At 46.3% G+C, this 19,136-nt stretch overlaps 1 protein-coding gene across 2 annotated transcripts in view; it reads right to left on the bottom strand.

The window, feature by feature from the left end:
• The window catches only part of SCFD2 (sec1 family domain containing 2), a 315,517-nt gene that overhangs the window by 38,297 nt on the left and 258,084 nt on the right, over positions 1–19,136 (bottom strand). For both annotated transcript variants that reach the window (XM_023758303.1, XM_006093976.3), the window contains one exon: positions 851–996. In XM_023758303.1, the coding sequence (XP_023614071.1) occupies positions 851–996 (146 nt within the window). The remainder of the gene's footprint in view (positions 1–850; positions 997–19,136) is intronic.

Below are 19,136 nucleotides of genomic sequence, written 5' to 3'. Positions count from 1 at the left end.
GAAGCTTCCCTTTGGCTCTTTCTATGGCTCCTCCCTGCTGGGTTTTTACAGAGCAATTACTCCTTTATTCATGGATTCCTTACCATCTTCCTACTCATCAATCACTCCCCCTCCTCCTTAGAGAGCAGTGGGGGACTTTCAAGTAACAAATGCTTTTGCTATCACCAACTTTTTTTTCTTTGCCATAATACTATTAGATAATTTTATTATTCTAATTGTTCAAATGTTTATGGGACTGCTTAGATCCAGAAACTTGGGAACCACCAAAGGCCAGCCCCTCATCTGGCATCTGTAGTAACTGGGGACAAAGAAGGGAAGGGACTTGCCTAAGGTTACAGATGAAGGCTGTGACAGCGACTGTCCCAACTCAGTCCTCACATCACTACATCAAGCCTGCTGTACAAATGCATTGGGATTTTTTTTTTTTAAAGGACATCAGGCCTGACATTGCCTGTGTATTTATTTTTTTTAAAATGTTTTATTAATTTTAGAGAGAGGAAGGAGTGGGAGAGAGAGATAGAAACATCAATGATGAGAATCATTGATCAGCTGCCTCCTGCATGCCCCCTACTGGGGATCGAGCCCACAACCCTGGCATGTGCCCTGATTGGGAACTGAACCGTGACCTCCTGGTTCATAGGTCAATGCTTAACCATGGAGCCACACCTGCCAGGCTTGGAATGCATTTATATTCAGGGGAACCCAGAACTCTGAACGGGAAAGGGACTTGGAGTTCATCTAGAACAAATCCCTCATTTTAGAGAGGTTAACATGGAAATTTTTCTTATACTCTCTGAATCCTAAAAATGCCACACAGATTACATGGTTACTTTACAACGTATGTACTTGCCTGGTGGGTATGGTTTCCAGGAACATATACAGACTTGAACTGCTTCATGAGACTCCGAGCCCCGGCAATATCCCGGAGCGACGTGAAGAGGGCATCCACGACAGTTTTGGCTTGGTGAAATGTCAGGTTACCTGAAGAGTCGCAGCCTGAAACAACACAGAGACATTTTCTTGGGTGAACAAATATTTAAATTAAGTTTTAGTCATGGCAGCTTGAGCCCCATGTTACACAATTGGTGTGTTTTTTAAACCCTATTTCCCCCCAGCGGTTCACTCAGTGGGTTGCTTCAATCACCCACGAGCAATGAAAAGTTGAGTATAAATGTCTTTGACAGAAACAGAACTCAGAAGTGCCTGGGACCGCAGCCACTGGCTTCAAGCCCCAGACTGCAGACATTTCACAGAGAGAAAGCTCCCCAGGGTCTACCGTCCTCAGAACACAGTCTGGGAAAGCTGGAGGAGACACGGGAAAATACAAGAGTGCTGTGATGAACCTCTCTCGCTTGAATGCCACCAACCGTTTCCATAAAACAGGACAGCAAGACTGAGAAAGATGACAGAATTCTCCGATAACAGAGCATGCTGGGATGGGCATCTTTCTCACATGCTAACAAAACAGATGGCGTATTTCAAAAGGCAGCCATTCAAAGTCAATACAACTCAAAGGGGGCCTAATAAGAAGATCCTTCTCAGCGACAATTCTATTTCTTTTAGAGACTTCTAATAGATGAATGCATTCTCTATCTTGTTAGAAGCTCATGCAGAAGAGGATGATTGTGGGTAAGTCAGAAGTTAAAAAAAATAGAGAAAGATTCAAGGTGGGCATGTTTGACTCTCTTACTAGTAAATACCGCATTAACTCATTAATCCTCACATCACTCATATGAAATAGGAGCTATTATCTCCCCAAGTGTAGGGCTGAGGGTTAAGTAGCGCTCCTGTCAGCAGGCACTGCCAATGCTCTGCCTGTACCTGCTCAGTCACGCTGGACATCACCTGTAGGTTTGGGGAACTGTTCCCTGTACCCTGACTGCTTCTTACCTCAAGTAGCTGATGTCTCTCTCTCTCTCTCTCTCTGTTTCTCTGTCTCTTTCTCTCTCTCTCTCTCTCTCTCTCTCTCTCTCTCTCTCTCTCTCTGTCTCTTTGTTTCTGTGTCTCTTGTGGGCTTTCTCCAATTGTGGGAGCATGTTTGGCCTCTCTGTGGAGCAGGCTGGGGAGTCAGCACTCATAGGAATAGCCCAGCTTGCTCATCCCGTGGGAGAGCAATTCTGAATTGTGTTCTCCACAGCTTTCCCAGGGGGTCCCAGCAGGACTGAGTCCCAGTTGCCCACAACTGCCACTCGCTCATTAAGGCCCCCGTTTTGGCTTTCCCTCCTTCCCTGTCTCACTTCCCTACTTCCTGACTGCTTCCTGGGATAGTTTTCCAAATGCAGTACTTTCACCTAACCCTGTCTCAGGGCCCCAGAGCTTCTGCAGCCACTTGAACACAGCAGCCTGGATCCAAAGCTTGTATTCCTGGGTTCTTTTGGGGGAACGATTTTATTGAGATAGTACTCACATATGATACTATTAACCTGTTTAAAGTTTACAACTCAATAGCCATAAGTATATTCACATAGTTGTATAGTTGTACAATCATCATCATCACAATCAATATTAGACCATTTTTATCACTCCAATAAGAAACTTCATGCCATTTCCCTGTACCCCTGTCCATGATTTTTCTCTCATGGATTTACCTACCTCGGACATTTCATATACATGGAAGCATAAAACATGATATTTTGTGATGGCTTCTTTCACCTAGCATAGTATTTTCGGGGTTCATCCTAGTTGTAGCATTTATTGGTACTTCATTGTGTTTTTTTATTGCTAATATTCATTGCATGGATATACCACATTTTATATATCCATTTATCAGGTGATGGACATTTGGGTTATTTTCACATTTTGGCTATTATGGATATGCTAGTTTTACATGTACAAGCTTTTGTGTGGACATACATTTTCAATTCTATTGGGTGTGTATCTAGTAGAAGAATTGCTGAATCATAGAGAAACTCGGTGTTTAGCCTTTGGGGAACTGCCAGGCTGCTTCCCAAAGTGTCTGCCCCACTTTATATCCCCCCAGCAGGCAAGAGAGTTCTGATTTCCCCGAGTCCTCAAAAATGCTTATTATCTGTCTTCAGGATTGTAGCTGTCCCAATGGGTGTGAACTGAGGAGACACTGGTTGATTTTGATAAAGAGAAAAATCATTTTTAGGGAATACAGCTAGATCCAAACAAGCTTAAACTAAAAAGGAGTGTTTGTAAAGGACATAGGAGCATCTGTAGGAACCCAACGGCAGCGGACTCAGGGAGGAGGATGTGAGTAGCTGAGCCTCTCCTTGTCATTCCTGTGGACCACTGTATATAACTCTTACAGGGTGGGCATAATTAGGAACTGTTTTTACTCACATTTCTGACACCAAATGAATGTTTGTTCCTCCACACCAACTGATTCTCTAACTCTCCAGACACCAACTGAGGGCCCTACAATTCGGTTCAGTTCTGACACTGACCATGCGGCGTTAGTGCAGATGCCTCAGTTTAAGCTCAGTCCCACAAGGCCTGGAAATTGTGAGTTATACATTGAAATTAAGCAAAGCCTACATGATTGCAAAGAGTTAGGTCACCTGTGGCATAGGCTGTTGGACAAAAATGTTTAGAGATTACTGGTAATGGACAAAATGAAACCAACACAAAAATAAGACTGCCAAAGGAAGGAAAATAAAAAGTCCTAAATTTGCCAATAAAGTAATACTTTCCTAAAAAAGTCCATTACCAACTGTAGGAGGGCAACTTCAACTTCTGCCCAAGCCATCACCCTTTCCAGCGTGCCTGGCATCCAAAGCAAAGGGTTCTCAGACACACACACACACACACACACACACACACACACACGTGCGTGCGTGGATAAGAGAGGACATGGCTTGTGCAAGATCACAGTCTTATCCCTAGCAAAGTCAGAGTTCAAAATGTCCCTTTGATCACAGACATGAGCTCCTCCATGCACACTGCCTCCCCCATTCAGAATCTCCTCTGTGAATGTAGCTGCGGTTAATAGTGAAGAGATGATGTGGACGGAAAAGCTATGGAAGGGGATGAAGTCTTTTCTATGAAAATAGTGATCGTTATAATCACTTACATTAGGCACTATTCTAAGAAGTTTATACATATTAGTTCATCTAGTCTCCTCAGAAACCCAGCAAGTTAGGAACCATTATTATTCCCATTCTGTGGATGGGGAAACTGAGCCAAAGAGAAGTTAAATAACACAGAGCCACTCAACTACTAAGCAGAAAAGCTAAGATTGAAACCCTCGCAGTCTAACTTGAGTTGGTCCTGTTAACCAACTGCTTTCTTTCAGCGGTGCTAAGACCACATATATAGAAGATCAATAGAACACTTAATTCACTCTAAAGATGGAAGAAATGCTTTCAAAACGGAGTGAGTGCCTTCCTTCTTGGGAAGACCTGGGCCTGTTCCTGGCGGTAGACACTCGCTGTGGGGTTGCAGCTGGACCCCAGGCTCGCCTTCTGAGCCACACAAGGTGTGAGGTCCCCTGGGCCTGCCTGCGCACTCGCCTTTGGATCTCTGCTCCCAAAGGTGCTGTACTCCGTTACTTCCAATAAGCCCCTGACAGCCGGCCCCATTAAGCCAGCTTATGAGATAACAGTGTTTGGTAAGGGAGCTCTAAGTGTACAACTCCAGTCAATTCTCACTTAATCCACTGGTTACACAGAGAATAAACCAGAAGCTGACCCTAGACTTTAGCCAGGCATGGACTGTGTGCTTCAGGTGCCTACTTCTTGATAAGGGAGGCCCCCAGTCCCTAGGGCACCCCTGTGTTCTTCTAAAATAGGGATGACTCATGCCCCTGCGATTTCTTTCTCTGCAGGGCTCAGGGATCTCCTGGGCAGGGGTCCAGTTACTCCTCAGAGCAACAAAATTTGGCTCCTGTGTTGGTGCCTGCCCTTCTCCCTTCCCTCTCACCCGTCTCCACTTACTGAGGTCCCTTCGCTTCCGCGGAGTGAGAACAGTGGTTTCCATGGTTTTGTGCACTGCAGGGACCCACACTTTCAGCAACAATGAAGCTAAGATGGAGAGAAGGCTGAACAGCTAAATGATCCTCCTGGGATGGCTGAAATGAAGCTGGGCTTCTTACTCGTCTGGTTCCATAAGTTGGGTTGTATTCCTTAGGTAGTAAGGAAAATAAAGCATCTCAGCTCAGGAGGCTGCTGTGTCCTGGGCCTTCGCCTGGATTGGAACTGAAGTAGCCATTATCTAAGGCAGTGGTTCTCAACCTTCTGGTCCTTTAACACAGTTCCTCATGTTGTGACCCAACCATAAAATTATTTTCGTTGCTACTTCATAACTGTAATGTTGCTACTGTTATGAATCATAATGTAAATATCTGATATGCAGGATGGTCTTAGGCGACCCCTGTGAAAGGGTCGTTCAACCCCCAAAGGGGTTGCAACCCATAGGTTGAGAACCGCTGATAAGGCCTTCCGACACACATACACATGCACACACACACACACATGCATGCACACATGCACACACACACACACACACACACAAAGTACAGACACAGCGCGTACAAAGGGGCAGGACCAACATAAAGCATGCCACTTCTATGGCTGACTAAACTGAGGGCATGACTAAAATAGGATTTGAAATGTGTTCTCCTCATAGCTCTGAAGGTCCCTCCCATCTGACTGATACAAACTAGGACCCAAAAATGTTTGAGCCTGGTCAAGAGGTCCTTCTGTCATCTGGACCCAAGTTACCCAAGGCTGGCCTCCTCATCCTCGGACTGGCCCGAGGTTGAAGATGCCAGGCCCATTTTCCAGTTTGCATGCTGCCTTCCTGCCTCTCAGGAACCCCCGGGTGGCAGGGCCCCACCTCCAGGGGCTCCTGGGGCAGTGAGAGAAAAGGTCAGCCTGGGAGTGGGACTCGGCCAGAAAGGGCAGAGCACCAGGAGGTCATGACCTCCCTCATCCATCCAGCTGTCTGACATCGCCTTTTCTCTCTTTTCAAACCATTGTTTCAAAGACGGAGTCTTTTCTCATGGTTCTCCATAAATTCTTGGTAAATAAAAACACACACACAAACAAAATAAAAAAAACAAATAAACCCCAGCAAGTGTCGTCCCCTCTGAGAGCCTGGAGGGAGGTTGACTGCATAAACCACTCCTGAGTAGGCAGCGCTGGTCAGTGGTAAGTAAAGCTACGGTAGAAGCCCTTTTTGTCAAACATGCTGGGGGCCATTTAAAGATGGGGATCATGAGCATCGATCTCCCACACACATAGATGTGTAGAAATAAAACATTTTATATAAAATTAAAACATAAATGTCCATTGTTTCACTAATCTTTTGAGGAAAGGCCAAGGTCTTTTCTTTGAGTATTGCTTGTTGATAAGAGTTTTGCCTTTCTTAAAAAATAAAACCATTATGTACCATGTAGAATTTCTAATTTCAGTTCATCGAAAGCAGGACAAGACATTAAAGACACCTGTAGCACAATCTGAGAGCAGAATTATTTTAGATGTAACATTGTTTTTCCTACAACCTTTTACAATTGCCTTCTCACACCTAATTCAAAAGCACTTTTAAAATGCTTTACTGAGTCTTTCAAAAGCTTTCAATTTGGTTTTCACTGAGACAGTTTTCTTTTTGAATTCATATTTAATCGGTGTGTAAGAACATTTAATTATGGTTTAAACTTAATAGCAAGTATAACTGTCATACACTGGTTTGGAAACAAACCTAAAAGTCTTGGGAATCATACAACTCAGCCTGAGAGGGCAGATGTGCCCGGGCACATGGAGGCTGCCATAGAGCCATGAGGGCTCAGAGTTTCTGTGTTAGTCATTCTGCTTCATAGAGAGATTGTGCCTGGCCAGTGTGGCTCAATGGTTGAGCAGGGACCTATGAACCAGGAGGTCACAGTTCGATTTCTGGTCAGGGCACATGTCCGAGCTGTGGGCTTGATCCTCAATGTGGGGCATGCAGGAGGCAGCTACTTGATGATTCTCTCTCACCATTGATGTTTCTATCTCTCTCCCTCTCCCTCCTATCTGAAATCAATAAAAAAATATTTAAAAATCTACTCATAGAGGATTGTAAAATGTCAGTTACTCTGGTAAGTGGCTCATGTGGAGACTGGTTGAGAACATATAATACATAACAATATAATTATAATATTATATATAAATAAATATACATATATGAGGTCTCATATTTATACTACACAGGCAATTTGTATCTGTGTCAGCAATCTAATGTTTAATGACCTAGTGTGACTTTTTTAAAGATCATTTTTACTTTCAATTATAGTTGACACACCATACAAAGTTATTAGAGTACTAGAGGCCCAGTGCATGAAATCTGTGCACTGGTAGGGTTCCTAGCAGTTGTCGGCTGCCAGCTGGGGCCTCCCTCCCTTCCTTCCCCTGGCCGGCCCCGCCCCCTGGTCAAACTCCCGGACAACTCCTGGTGGAGGGGACAATTTGCATCCTTTGCTGTTATTATAATATACAGGATTACTGACTATATTCCCCATGCTGTGCTTTACCTCCCCATGACTGTTCTGTAGTGTGACGTTTACATCCCTCTAATCTAAAAGAATCACATCTCAGAGGTCAGACTGCAGGTTTACAGGGCTCATGTCCTCGGTCATTGCAGAGCCCTGATCTACACCTCATGGCAGGGGCCCTCAGCAGGTGTGGAGGCAATGACATGGGCTTGGATGAGGGTGTGAGCGAAGCCGGCCCAACAGATAAAATCAGAGTCAGAGACATCCAGGTGATGCCGCAAAGGCCCCGAGATGGCCCACAAAGCCTGACCACGTCCTGCAGTCCCTCCCAAAGTCTCCGTCAGGCTCCCCGCACACACAGATCCTTGCTTCACTGCCTCCTGCTCAGTGTCTTGAAATGTATTAGCCTGTGGCCTACAGTCACTGCTCAAATGACCAGGAGGGAAGCAGAGGCAAGATGGTGATCAGCTCAGCAGGCAGGGGCTCTCCTTGGTTCATTGCCAACCCCTAGCCCAGGCCCTGGCTCACAGGAGGCACCCACTAAATAACCCTTAAACCAGTGAGTGGGGAAGACAGAGGGGTGACAGGGAAAAGGGTTGAGTCAGACCAGAATGCTGTAAAGCAATAGCACTGCTTCTAGCGGAGCTGATAAACTACCTCTGCAGGAAATTTCAAACAAAGAGCTCCCAGATGGCGCTGAGCAGTTGCAGCCGCATGCTAAGCGGGTCACCTTTCCAAAGGCTTCTTAAGAAGCGCAACCTCGGTTGGCCGCATAAATTCTGTTTTTTCTTTAACAAGCAAAACGAAACTCTACGTGGTTAAAGTATGCATGGATATGAGGTAAAACTGTCTTAAACAGGAAGAGAATGATAAATACAAACTTCAGTAAGTGATTATCTCTGGGTGGGGGTGGGTGGGTAAGCCACCCTTTGGGATAGGGTGATAGGTTCATGGGTGTTTATGATGTAATTAGAGGCCCGGTGCACGAAATTCGTGCTCGGGTAGAGTTCCTAGGCCTGGCTGGTGATCAGGGCCGATTGGGGTCTTCCAGCTGCCGGCCAGCTGCCATCTGGGGCCTTCCTTCGTTCCACACCACCTCCTGGTGGTTAGCGCACGTCATAGCGAGCAACTGAACTCTCGGTCTCCCCCGAACTCCAGAAGTGACACTTCGCATATTAGCCATATATATATGATGCTTTATAACACATATGTATAATATAATCTTTTAAATGTATCATCATTTTAAAAAATGTAACAAAGCAGAAACCGGCCACACTCCTTGTTAAGCCTCCAGCAAATTCAGCTCCCTGAACCAGCTGAACCAAGGACGGGCGACAGCTGAGATCTCTTATTATTAGGCAGGTTTGGGATGCGTGGTGGATGGGAAAGGCTTGTTCAGTCTCAAGAAAATGTCACTTCCCAGGATTGGAGCCCAAGCCCTGAGGCTTTTGTGAGAGAACATGTCGGGACGCCTGAAGGAAGGAAAGCTGTCAGGAACAGGCTTTGGAACTGGCATGGTCAATGGCAGGGCGCAGGCCACGTTGGCAGGGAGGCCCAGGGAGTGGGATGCAGGACCGGCAGTGCGAGGAGCAGCCCCTTGAACCTGACCGTCTGCGCTGTTTCAGGAGATGCCGAGGCAGCAAAAAGGACAACACTGGATCATCGCGGAAGGAAACAGCCCATCTATTTCAAAACATTTCTCTCAAAGTGGCCTTTCTGACCACCCTGACTATAAAAACATAGTTCCTTATCTTAACCTTTTCTGTGGTTAAATAAAGGAGGCCTCAAGGACTTTGTTAAGCGTATGATACTGTAGTATCACATTAAATAATACGATTTTATATGTTGGTTATTAAAGCAACCTAAATCACCTTAGACAAGGAGAGCTGGAAGTTCAGCATTCTGAATAACTGAAATACCATGTCTGAGGCTATTTCTTTTAAAAGGTAGGCATCCATTTTTTGATCAGTTATACAATCTCCTATTATGGGGCTACCACCAGGGGACAATCAGATCTCTCTCCTATCCTTTCAACTTTGGGTCCCCCTTTCCAGGAATGAGACCTGCCACAGGTGGGGGAACTGCCCACACAACCACTTATGCCAGCAGTCATGCTCACAGACTTTCCCATTCTCCTGCCCAAGGAGGTGGCACACAGCTCCTGGCCATAATCACAGACAAGCTCCCAAAGGCAGCATGGCCCGCTACGAGCGCTTCCTAACAGGTTGACTGTCTTTATTCTGTTGAATTAATTCTATTGAATTACAAACTTGCTATTTGTACTACGGTCTCCTTTCAAAGTGTGTTGACATTAATGGTGGTTCTGAATAGTGTGGCATGGTTTGCTGGACGGCATCTCGGAGCTGACTGGAGAGATTACCTGCATCTGGTTGTTTGCAAAAGCTGTCAGGTGGCAGAGCCCCTGGGAGCCACGCTGTACTTCCTAGGCGCTGTGACGAATTCTCCATTTGATCTCATTTTCCGAGCGAGGGGAGAAGAAGCCTGTGTTATATGCGTGGAAAGGCATCACCAACCATGGCCACGAGTTAAGCTCAGTTGGCAGATTTTACATGAATATTTGCTTGCTTCTTGCTTGTTCTTTTTGGGGTACTACGAAAGCTGAAGCAGCAACAAAGATAAAAACACAGAGAATGGATGTAAACGTATGGTGGGGAAAACCTGATCTGCTTACACTATTTTTCTTTACCTTGCACAATCACTGTCATCATTTGAATTTAGCAGTTTCAGAACCAAAGAGCCAGTCTGGCATTTCAGAGAGATGGAAACCAAGCCCAGATGCCCCTTCCACGGAGAGCCCTTCCAAGACCTGCTGGAGGCTGATTCCTGTCCTCTGGGAAGGGTGCCTGATGGGCCAGCACCTGCAACCAGCCCTGGACCTCCCAGTGCAGAGATGCAGGGAGGGGCGGTTCTACCTGATGCAGCTGCAGCAGAGCCGCGCCCCCCCCCCCCCCGAAGAACACCTGGAAGGCTTCCTGGAGGTGCCAGAAAGGAAGGAAGCTGAGAAGGACCACATCAACACGCAGGACTTCTGCTCCTGTCTGAATCTCAGTCCAGGTCTTGTTGCTGGTTTCAAAAACAGTACCGTAGGGCTTTTAAGAGATAAGGCTGTACTTTGAGACATGCCAAGAAAATTGAGAGTGTGGGAATAACAGGTGTCATTTCTGGCCGTGATGTGTCACTGGGAAGTGCTTTCTTATCCAAGTAACAATGAAGACATCACTCAAGGTTTGGCTTGCCTGCTAATTGCACAAACCTGTGCTGCAGCTAATTGTCCACTTGTAGAAAAGGATGAAATCAAAGGCCCAGTCATCGCACATTTCATGTTACTGCACGGCCCTCCTCTGCCTCTTGTTCTCACTCTCACTCAGAGGAGCTTTGGAAGAGTCTAACCGTCTTTTCCTTTATGCTTCTTGATCCCCAGCTGCAGTGAGCTTGCTATCATGAGATTTCTAAGTATGGAGGGACAGTCTTGTCTTTTCATTTTCATTTTGAGAAAGGCTCAGTGGCTAATAATATGGAATCGTTTTCTGATCTATTGGAGAAAAAGGAAGAACAAAAGGGAAGCTTATTGGCCTAAAGTTCCTTTCATCCCCTTTGTTTCTTAAGAGAACAGAAGAGCAAATGGAGTTTATGTTTCTTCCAGTAGAAGACAGATCAAATGAGAGCCCCCCTTCCCCACCCCCAACACTCACAGAGATCACCCTCTGCCTCCGTGTACGGTTCCACTGCACCTGTTGTTGTAAATCTCCATTGAACCGAGCCAGCCTCGCTACGCCTGAAATATAAGCTCCCGCTCAGAGGCCTCTTATCTACCACTTTTCTGTATTTTCCTTTGGAGGCAGTGTGGATTAGTGTGTGGGTGAGCCATGCCTGATTCAGAGATGGGATGAGGTCCAGCGAGGGCTGCCAGTGGGCCCATGGCATGGGGAGAAGGGTGAAAATGCACCCCTCCCCTCATCTCCCTCGCTTCTTTTTGAGGCAAGGAAGGGCCTTGAGAATGGACCCTGCCGACCAAGGCAGGGGACCAGGAAAGCTTGCAGGGGGATGCCTTCTTCCTGCAGCTCGGGGTCTGGAAGGGGCAGGAGAGAAGGCAGCTGGTCTCCCTGCACATTGACCCCAAGGATGGGGCCAGCTTCCTGCTGTGGTGGAGACAGCCGCCACCTGTAGCCTCCTAGGAGCTTACCTGCCCCAACCCCAATCCAGTCTTATGCTCCGATCTCCTTCAACCTTTGATGGAGGCAGCTACAGGGTGGTTTAAACTGTCCATGGAAAGGAATTATCACAAAGTGTTAAGGTTTCTGGCTTTCAAGTGCTCTGGGCAGGGGCATCCTTAAGCCCACAGCTGTTTTCACAGTTACTCCATGTCCACCACGTGTCCTGGAGGGTATGGAGGGCCTGGACTCAGAGCCCAAACTCTTCTCCCTGAAGAGTGGTATGGGGAGGGGCTGAAGAACCGGTTAGCCACAGCCAGCTCATCATTCAGTTACTACATTTAACCCTGGAGCAAAGTCAGAGCTTCTTGTTTCGCTGAAAGGGCGCGGGAGCTGAGGGTGACTTTAGAAATCCAAACTCCAGGGTGGTTAGGATTTCTTTTAGGTCTCCACCAGGGAAAGAAAAACAATCAACCCAGATTGTCCGGGTTGGTGACTGGAGTTCTCTCTTCACACACCAGCCAACATCTGCCTTCATTTCTGCACCAAGTGCTTGCCTCCCTCCAGGTGAAAACATTGTGCAGTGAGCTCATAAAACGAGGCAGTTCTCAGAATAGCAAGGGGTCTGGCACCTTATTTGGGACCAGGCACTCAGGAGGCGGCCAGGAAATCGAACATGTGGCTAGATTCAAGATGTGTAGTTCTTCTGAAAACAAAAAGCAAAAACCAAACACCCCCCAAATCCAAGGAGAACGCTGTCTGTGGGCCAGGGCTGTTTCCAGAGGCAGGCTATGGCTGTCTGGTCTGCTGGCTGTGAGAAGCCTCAGGGACTGATCTAAGCAGGAAACCTCTGAAGCAGCAACTCCTTGAAATGGCTCCTCCAGGGACCTCGGTAACGCCTCACACAATCACACACACACCAGCATGCACGGGGCTCTTGCCGTGTGCTCAGTGCCCTACATGCGCTATCTCAGTCCACTTTGCAGAATATGTATTAGGAAAGGGTTGGAGAAATGTGTAAGGGTAGAGGTTCCAAGGGTGGTCACAGTTATATGGTTTATAACAGTGAAAAACTGGAATTAAATTAAACACCCATCAATATGAGGGCAAAAATTTATGTGTGACCTACTATTTATTGACAAAAGAAAATGCCTGTGCAGGACTGTTAAGCAACAAGAGTAGATTGAACAGTAGGTATAGTACACATGCTATGCAGTATACATGCCATTCTATATTTTATTTTATTATTTTTTAAATGTATTTTTATTGATTTCAGAGAGGAAGGGAGATGGCCTGCTGGGGCTGGACACCAACAGGGGGAGAAAGATAGAAACATCAATGATGAGAGAGAATCATTGACTGGCTGCCTCCTGCACACCGGCTACTTGGGATCGAGCCCGCAACCTGGGAATGTGCCCTTGACCAGAATTAAACCTGGGACCTTTCAGTCCACAGGCTGACGCTCTATCCAGTAAGCCAATTCAGGTAGGGCCATGGCATTATATATTTTAGATATACACAAATACACACACACACACACACACACACACACACACCATATATATATATATATATTACAAACTGTTAACAGTCATTATTCCTCTAGAATTTCATTGCCTAATTGAACTTTCTGCAATGACAGAATGTTCTATATCTGTTTGGTCCAATATGGTAGCCATTAGCTACATATGGCTATTGAGAATTCAAATGTGGCTAGTGTGACTGAGGAATCTCGATTTTAAATTGCATTTAGTTTAATTTACTAGTCATAAGTGCCTAATGTATTAGACAGTATAGCTCTGGAATGTAAGCCCAGTGAAGACCAAAACCTTTGTTTTAATTATTAATGCATTTGAACCTCCTAAAGTAGTGTTTGTGTCTGGCACATATAGGGGTGCTCAATAATCAGCTATTGAATGAAACAATACCTATCAAAGGTTATCTCTGGAAGTATGAGAGACCACCTTCTACTTTATGTGCTTCTGTTTCATTTGATTTTTTTTAAAGCACAAAACTTCAGTTTTAAATTAGCAAAACAGTAAAGATATTCCAGTTCTGAAAAGCTATACACATCAATCTCTTTTCTTTTTCATAGCCGCCCAAAGCACCACCCCCTTTGGCCGGTGGAGGGAAAGGCTGGCCCTGGGCAGGGGGGTAATTTATTCCTGGCTGCCTGGACTGACCTTCCCAAATGAGCACGACTGAACGCCACCGTTCCACCTGCCTAACCTTGCCACCTTATCCCTCATTCATGGCAGAATCAGACGCTCAGTTCTTTTTTCACCCTTCAATGTGGTCTCAGGGTTTCCATATCTCTGAACAAGTCAAGAGCAGAGTCTACATTTCCAGTGGAGAAGAAACCCTGATGGGAAAGACTGACTCCCCCTTAAACGTGGGGTCAGGTACATTCTACTCTGCTATTTACAGGGGCAGCCCCAGCCCTGATTTACACAGCCTTTCTAGGTTAAAGAGTGTCTTCAAATAAGACCCTAAGATACCTCTTCTCTCCCCCCAGCACTCTCAAGTCTGTTTGCTTTTCTGAGTCCTGCTAACACCCGCTCAGCTCTCTCCACAAGCTTTGGTGAGCGCCACCGCCTGGCTTCCAATGTCAGGCTGGCCCCTCCAGCTCCTGCCCCAGCGGCTCAGGCCCCTTCCCTCGCTGCCTTCTTCAGCTCACGGGACTGGCTAAATCCATCTTCCTGAACTTCAGCCCTTGCTTTGTCACTTTCACTTCTGCTCCTTCTGTGTCCTGCCTGTTCCATTACTTACTCAGTCTTTCCCTGTCAGTTAACTTTGAATCAACTCCTGTATTTATTAGTTCTATGTAAGCTGATCCGATGGGCTAATGTTTACTTATTTTAGCATGTACCAGAAAACGCATAGCTGTGAAAATAGAAAATTCAAGGTTGGTCAAGGCAGCTTTTAAGAGAAGGAAGTTCTCTTATTATTCCAAGAAAGGGGTCAAGGATTAGGCTGGATTTTAAATTTCATGAGAGTAGAGCCCATTCATTGATTCACTCAACAAATATGTACTGAGTACCTGGCATGCACACCGTTCTAAGCATGGGATACAACAGCAAACAAAACAAACGTTTCTTCCTGCACCAAACGCCCTTTGTATTTCCCTATGCCTAAGAATGATGCTAATGGTTAACCTTCATTGAGCACTTACCAAGTGAAAAGTACTATTCTAAGTACTTTACATGCATTCATTCATTTCATCCTCAGGACTATGCTATGAGCTAGGTGCTACCACCACCCCATTTCACAGATGAGAGAAATGAGGCACAGAGAGGTTGAGTAACTTGCCCAAGGCCACATAGCCAATTAATGGCAGAACCATAACTTGAACCCAGGCAGTCAGGATCCAGAGCCCAGACTCTTTAATGTTACATTTTTACCACAGCAGGCAATCAATCAATAAACCACTGAGTGATGATGATAAGAAGTACAGCATGAACACAGTAAAATAGCCCAAATGTAAGCAAAGAGCCAGGAGAAGGGTCAGTTTAAATTATGGCAACCTTAAACTCTAGGTTAGTTTGGGGAAGAAACGTACTTTTATTACGTGCAAGGGCACATCCTAGGGCTAATCTAGTCATGGGGAATCTACTACAAGCAGAGGGCTCTGCTGCCTGTTGTGCGGACTAATTAAGACTGGACTGCAACTCAAGAGCCTGTCGCTACTAACACTTAATGTCATTCAAGTAATTTCTTCTCTGGAGAAGGCTACACACTCACCATTACAATCTTATTGATTTTACTCATTTGCTCAACAGCCCTCACTCTAAATTTAGGTCAAAGTAACTTCAGATTTCATAGAACATTGACGTCAACTCATCTGAAGTATTGCTGGGGTGGTCATTGGTGTTCAACAACACCCCGATTCTTCTCTTCCTGCCCTGTGGTAGGATCACACGCTTCCCTGAATAAGGTGGGTTTACTGTGGGTGGTAAACTATGAATGTCAGTGACATGTGCCACTTCTGAGTGGAAGCCTTTAAAATCTGATATGCAATTTACCGCTTCCGTCCACCTGCCTCAGTCATCAGGAAAAGCTCTATGGAGAGGAAGCCTCGGGCTGCCTGGCAGAGCCCCCACGACCTGAGAGGGACACAAAGCCCAGAGAAGAAACTACGCATTGTTGTTTGAAGCCACTGAGATTCTGGTGATGTTGGTTTTTAATCCATCCTAACTGACAGAACACCAACCCTCCAAATCCCGGATGAAAAAGAGGAAAATGCATGAAGACTGTATACTATAGTCAATTAGGAGGGAAATTAAAACACACATTGACTTTTACTGTATTTTAGACATTTACATGCTAAATGTAACACACCTAATCTTCTTGGCAGCACTGAGAAGTAGGTACAGACGTGAAAACTGAAGTTTGGAGAGGGAAGGGACTTTAGCTAAGGTTAGATAGCTAGTAAGTGATAGAGGTGAGCTTAAAATTCAAGTCTGTCTGAAACCTGTGATGATGCTATACTTTCTACAGAAATCATATGCAACTAGGTTCCTCACAGGGCCAAACATAGAAATATTAGGTGGAAAAGGCATTCGGTCATTCCGCAAACATACAGCATGTGTCCTTACGATGTGTCAGGCACTACAAAAGGGCCCTCAGAGTGAATGAGCTATGGCCTCTGTGCTTGAGGAGCTAACAGTCTAGCATAGGCTACAGACAAGTAAAGTGGCCATTTCAATACGGTTTAATGAACTATTTGGCCAGGCAAGATGGGTTGGGGTGTGGGAGTATACTAAAAGCTATGGAAGGGAAAAAAGGGGGGAAAAATGAGAAGGAAAAACTAGGAAAGCAAATGAGAAATGATGGCCAAATAAAGACGTGTCATTCACGTAATTCTCACCCTGCTCAGATTTGAACACATTTGGTAGGAATATGCCATCTGCCTCACCCTGGCAAATAGTACTATGATGGCATGCAGCCACTGGCTGATGACATCAAAGACACCTGAAAAAGCCAAAAGAGGCAGCTCCACCCTGCTGGTGACAGCAGCCCCAGTCCAGCTGGCTCAGGAATTCAAACCCAAGCAGGGAGCACACATTCCCTGGGTGGCTGGCACCCCAATTCAGGAGGACTGGGCATTTTGCTTGCTGGATATATATATATATATATATATATATATATATATATATATATATATATAATCATTTTTTAGAAAGAGAGAGGAAGGTAGAGGGAGAGAGAAAGAAATATTGATGTGAGAGTGAAACATTGATTGACTGCCTCCTACACACCCCCTACTGGGGATCAAGCCTGAAACCTGGGCATGTGCCCTGACCAGGAATCAAATCGCAAATCTTTTGGTACACGGAATGATGCCCAACTCACTGAGCCACTCTGGCCATGGCTTCCCTACTCATTCTAGAGTTTCTGACATATTCATCAGACCTTGTATAATGCCTGACATAAAATAGTCAATCTATGTTGACTGGTCACCTTCCAGAGAACGAACAGAAGCTGTGGAGGTAGAAAGGTGTCTAAGAAGCACCAAAAGGTCCGAAGCCCTTGGTAACCAGTATTGGACTTCAGAATGAGTCAGGCTTCTTTTGATTATACTCAGCCATGCAGGTCTGAATTCTGAGCTTCAGAAGGAGATCCCTCTCCTTTGGAAATTAAGAAATGAATGGTTCTCCTGGGTGGAAATATTTTAGGACCACATCCAGACCCATGAGGTCTAGGGAGAAACAGAAATCCTACTTTGGAAGTTACTGGCATAGTCTTTGTCTTTGGGCAATTTAACAACCTACCATAGAAGGGTTACACATTAAGGAGGGGATCTGAATCTGGGAGGACTCCTGGAACCTGGAGATTCCAATTGGCGGCTAGGGAAAGGCACACAGGTGAAATAACAGGAAACATAAAATTCTGCTCCCCTGAGTTTAAATTTCAGAAGTGCTCTTAGTATCCCTAAGCCATCTGGTCTCCAAGGGCTTAGATTGGGTGTGTCTATCCTTGGCAATGGGCAAGGGGCCTCTAGTGCTGGGACAAAGCACTAGGGAGGAGAAGACACAGACAGATAGAAAGTTGCGGAGGGAAGGGCCTATCAGGCGGTGGAAAGAGAACATGATGCTCTATGGGGGTAGACATGAACATGTTCTGTGGCGCAGGCACGGTCCTCCCTCTGTGAGAAATGTCCTTCTGGATCCTGTACCTGGGAAACTCTTCTTTTCCTTGACATACCAGCTTGGTAGATCCCTTTCCCAAGCAATCTCCCTGTTTCCCAAGGCCCTGGTTAGCAGCTTGGAAGCCGAGGTGCTGAGACTCTCTCTCCAAGTCCATGAATAACATAGCTATGTCCTGGCCATCAGCCTCACACCCCTTCTTAGCACAGTTCTAGAAAACTGATTAATTAAAACACATTTATTAAGTACCTACTATGCACTGGCGGCAGTTTCTATGAGATGCATCTACAAACGAGCACAGCACTCCTGCTTCAGGGCTCTTACATTCTGGTTGAGGAGATGGACAATAAACAAATCTACACTAATAAAAGAGAAACATGGTAATTAGCGTACGACCGCTACCCTTCCCATTGGCTAATCAGCATACCCTTATGCAAATTAACTGTCAGCCAAGATGGCGGCCGGCAGCCATGCACTGAAGCGAACTGGGAGGCTTGCTTGCTCCAGTGACGGCGGACTCCAACGTTCCCCGCCTGAGTTGCCGGCCTCTCAGCTGCAACTCTAAGCAACTATGTACTATGTTGCAAATAAGAAGCTAAAAAAAACCCCAGAAACCCGCTTTCAGTCAGCCAGGTTCAGCCAGGCGGACTGCAACATTGTATCAAATACAGAAGGAAAAACAAAGGCCAGAAACTGGCTTTCAGCAGCCGAGGCCTCAGAGCTAAAGCTGGCCCAGAATAAAAAAAGAAAAAAAAAGAAAAAAAGGAGCTGTTGGGAGCTTTAGTCACCCACCAGCCGGAAAACAGCCCTCAGCCCCTCACCCAGACTGGCCAGGCACCCCAGTGGGGACCCCCACCCTGATCCAGGACACCCTTCAGGGCAAACCAGCCGGCCCCCACCCGTGCACCAGGCCTCTATTCTATATAGTAAAAGGGTAGTATGCCTCCCGGCACCGGGATCAGCGTGACAGGGGGCAGCGCCCAAACCCCCTGATTACCCTGCAGTTCTGTGTGTGACGGGGGGAGCTCCCCAACCCCCTGATTGACCCTGCTCTGTGTGTGACAGGGTATGGAGCCCCAACCCCCTGATCGCCCTGCTCTGTGTGTGACAGGATATGGAGCCCCAACCCCCTGATCGCCCTGCTCTGTGTGTGTTGAAAGGGGGGGGGGGGGGGCAAACCAACCCCCCCCCCCCCCTGGGCCCGGGGGTGGAAAGGGAAAAGGGGGGGGAAACCCCCCCATTTTGGGCCCCCCCCCTTTTTGGGGGGGGGGGGGGTTGGGGGAAAAAAACAAAAAAAAACAACCCTTTTTTTTTTGGGTGGGGGGGGGGGGGGGAAAAAGCCCTCCCCCCCCCCCCTTCTCTTTGGGAGGGGGGGGGGGGGGGAAA

This window comes from Myotis lucifugus, unplaced genomic scaffold (genome assembly GCF_000147115.1).
Source record: "Myotis lucifugus unplaced genomic scaffold, Myoluc2.0 scaffold_127, whole genome shotgun sequence".
Taxonomy (NCBI): Eukaryota; Metazoa; Chordata; class Mammalia; order Chiroptera; family Vespertilionidae; genus Myotis; species Myotis lucifugus.
The sequence above is the reverse complement of the archived record's forward strand: the minus strand, read 5'-3'. Positions and strand labels throughout refer to the sequence as shown.